This window comes from Pistacia vera, unplaced genomic scaffold (assembly GCF_008641045.1).
Source record: "Pistacia vera cultivar Batoury unplaced genomic scaffold, PisVer_v2 Contig927, whole genome shotgun sequence".
Lineage (NCBI taxonomy): Eukaryota > Viridiplantae > Streptophyta > Magnoliopsida > Sapindales > Anacardiaceae > Pistacia > Pistacia vera.
The window spans coordinates 195,014-198,336 of record NW_022196809.1 but is presented as its reverse complement, the minus strand read 5'-3'; the positions used below and the strand labels follow the sequence as shown (position 1 = coordinate 198,336).

Genomic DNA, 3,323 nt, shown 5'->3' with positions numbered 1-3,323 from the left:
ATCGCACCAATGAGGAGATTATTATTATTGAGGAACGAAGGAGACGATTCCTCGTTTATATAGAAACTTGGGAACGGGATTTCATGTGTACACGTNGAATAATGCAAATTTCCTTAATTCCTTCCTAACAACTGACAGTCGTATTCGGATCCAGCAGATAAAAGAATTTTATTTATTTACATTTAAAATATAAAAATTTATTATCATGAAAATTAATAAATATTATAGTTAATTATTATATTTTTATATCATTTAATATGCATGATATTGAAAAGTATTATAATATAAATAAAGACAAGTTGGAAAACACTTCTTATAACTTTCTCTCACAAACACGATGTGATTGCTCGCGTTTGATCAGACGAGACTCATTACTAGGCAAATAAAACCTATTACAAACTGACTAATTGCAAGCTGACACCGTCTTTGTGAGAAAAAATCAGGTTATGCGATTATGCAAAAGAACCTAATTTTCCTATAATCATAAATATTTGGATAAAGTTGAGCCCCTAAATTTCGAATCAACCCTCAGATTTTTCTCTTTTTAACAAAAATGAGAAACAAAGGCAATTTTCCCACGTCTCCGTTCACTTTAGGGTCCCGAAGAATTAGTTGAGGTACGCTCAAATTAACCTGAACACTCCCGATCACCCAAAAAAAAAATTAAAAAAAGCACTTTTCCCATAAAGCATTCGGCCTGGTATTCTTGTAGAAATCACCCCAATGCCAATGAATTTTAAAGAGGTTAGGGTAGCCACCAATGAAACCTAAAGCACATTTCTTCCCTTTCTATTATAAACCAACTTCTCATAGAAATTGTATCAGGACTCAAGACAAGCAAGAATACCAGAATCAGGGTTGACAATAATATCACTATTTTTACTCAGCATCATCTTTTAGCCAAGAGCCTTTGATATATCAAATTATGAATTTACAGGGTTTTGAACAAAGGAAAGTTTTCCATAAATTCGCAAGTAATAAAATCTTTAATACCCGAAGAGAACAAAAATAGTTGCAACATTCAGCTCCTTATCTTTGTACATGGGATCCCTGTAATTCATAAGGACCATGTGCTGCTGCTCCAGATACGTATTGAGGAGCAAGATCAGCTCCACCTTGAACCTGAAAATAAAACTTCAACATTAATAATTGGTTTGACAGACCGTCTATTGTCTGGAACTTGTGGGGAATAAGATTACAAGGAGTTCTACGATATAAGACTTTTGAAGTGTTTTAGTATTTAGAACACAAAAACATTTTATATGAGATATATTTAAGAGTTTCAGTAAATAAGTGTGTAACAGTGATTAACACTTGTTAGAGAATGAAAAAGGGCAATCAGGAATGAAGCAGCAGAATGATTCACTAACTATACTAGCAGTGCCTCATTGATCAACTTGATAAGAATCTTACTCGAGACCTAAGAAATTTTTATGAAATACAAAACATGTATTCGATAAGAAACCAAAAAATAGAATTAATAGAACTATGATAAGGTCAGTAGTAGTTCTCATAAGAGTTTTGAAGTATAAACCAAATTCTGAGTAAAATTGTTAATCCTTGTAAACCCCTTTCCTGGAGCAGCTGATGCAAAATTGTTTTCATATTGAAAAAGATTTTTAACTATATGTATGTGTTCATCTGGAGAACTTTCAACAAATTAAAGAAAAATCTACTATCCCATCCTGAAAAGGGAAAAAAAAAAGGGTAAGAACTGGAAACATATAACAGGGCAAGAGATACATGTGTCATCCGATCAAAAGTCACTTTGTTTACTACTTAAGCTAATTTATTATTTATTTCAGCTATAAACATCACTTTAGGAGATCAGCATAAAGAACACAGAGCAGAATCAACCACTCAGCTATAATATTAACAAGATAAGCACATTTAACCCAATACCAAATTACACAAAATATTTATTTTAACAGCATTATTGGATCTTATTGATACTGATCAAGGTGATGCTAATGGAATATGCGCCAAAGGTCAATTGAGTTAATCTAATTATTGGTCATATCTACGCCAAACAACCAACATCATTATTGATTAGGAGTGACAGAAATTAAACAAGAACATATCTCCATGCACATACCTGATGCAAGCTGTAAGGATCTGCATATAGACTTCCTCCATATACATGATTGCCATAGTTTGCAGCATAGGCCGCACCTGAATGCACAACCGCAAAGGTCAATACTACATTTAATCAAACTCACATTTTTTAGCATCAAATTATCATTACTTGAGAAATGATAACAAGAAAGATTACTTGGGTTTGCTGCTCCGGCTGCTGCAGCAGCCGCCCTTGCTCTCTTCTCTGCATTGGGTATCTCCGCCCGTAGTCTTTCAATTTGACGAGCCACAGAAATCATATTTTTCTCCATTATCTGACTTTGCTCAAGATTACTAGCATGATTCTTCTTCTCATATTCAATAGCAGCCCTGTTCAGACATAAACAGAGCAAATCATGAATTTCCTAAGACCTTTATACATCATCAACATATTATAAGTTTTATCTCTTTTTCTTACTCAATATATCCATGACGGAAATTTCCATCCTTCATGATGACGAATCTTTATAGCAGAGCACTAATGCAGCAGATAATTTAACAGTTAAATTAATTATAATTCCTAAAATCAAAAAGAAAAAAATTGTTCAGAAATTGAGAAAACAATTACAATACCTTCCCCGTTGAATTTCTCGACGAAAGCTCTCAATCTCGGCCTTAATCACAGTTAAATCCTTTGACTCTGCCCTCGCTTTTGCCAATTCATCGTTAATCTCGTCGAACTGTTTCGTCAACTCCTGCTTGACCACACTAAGCTCCTCTACATCCGCCCGCACCCCATCCAGCTCCGCATTCATCGCGTCAATTACACGCACCTCGGCGTCCAACTTCAACGACTTCTCGTAAACCTCACGCACGTCGGCGTCTCTCTCGGCTTTTACATTGGCGGCAGTAGAAGATAAGTGGCGGAGCTCTTGTTCTGCGAGGGAGAGCTCTTGTTTGAGAGCCACGTGTGTGGCGGCCAGCCGTCGATTATCTTGAAGAAGGGATTGGATCTCGCTCTGCTGAATGGCGATGCGGTCTTCAAGGTGATGCAGAGAAGGGAGATGTTGACGACTGGGTAACGGTAGTTCCCGGAGTTTTATTGCGTTTGGTGGAGGGATGACGTGTCGTCTGGCCATGGCTCAGGTCTGTTATTGTTAGTCTTCACTCTCCCCCGTTTAATCTCTCTCTAATTCTCTGAATGTAATTGCTTGTGTCGCGGCAGGTTGGGACCTCAAGGTGGGAAATTGTAAAGAGATCAACATGTT

General features: G+C 36.5%; 1 protein-coding gene across 1 annotated transcript; it reads right to left on the bottom strand.

Moving 5' to 3' along the window:
* Positions 1-2,143: 2,143 nt before the first annotated feature.
* LOC116120137 (protein FLC EXPRESSOR-like) lies at positions 2,144-3,323 on the bottom strand (the record flags this gene model as incomplete). Its single annotated transcript, XM_031406074.1, has 3 exons — positions 2,689-3,323; positions 2,273-2,445; positions 2,144-2,172 (listed from the first exon to the last, which is right to left on the bottom strand). Coding segments are annotated over exons 1-3 (708 nt in total), but the record flags the coding sequence as incomplete, so codon positions are not given.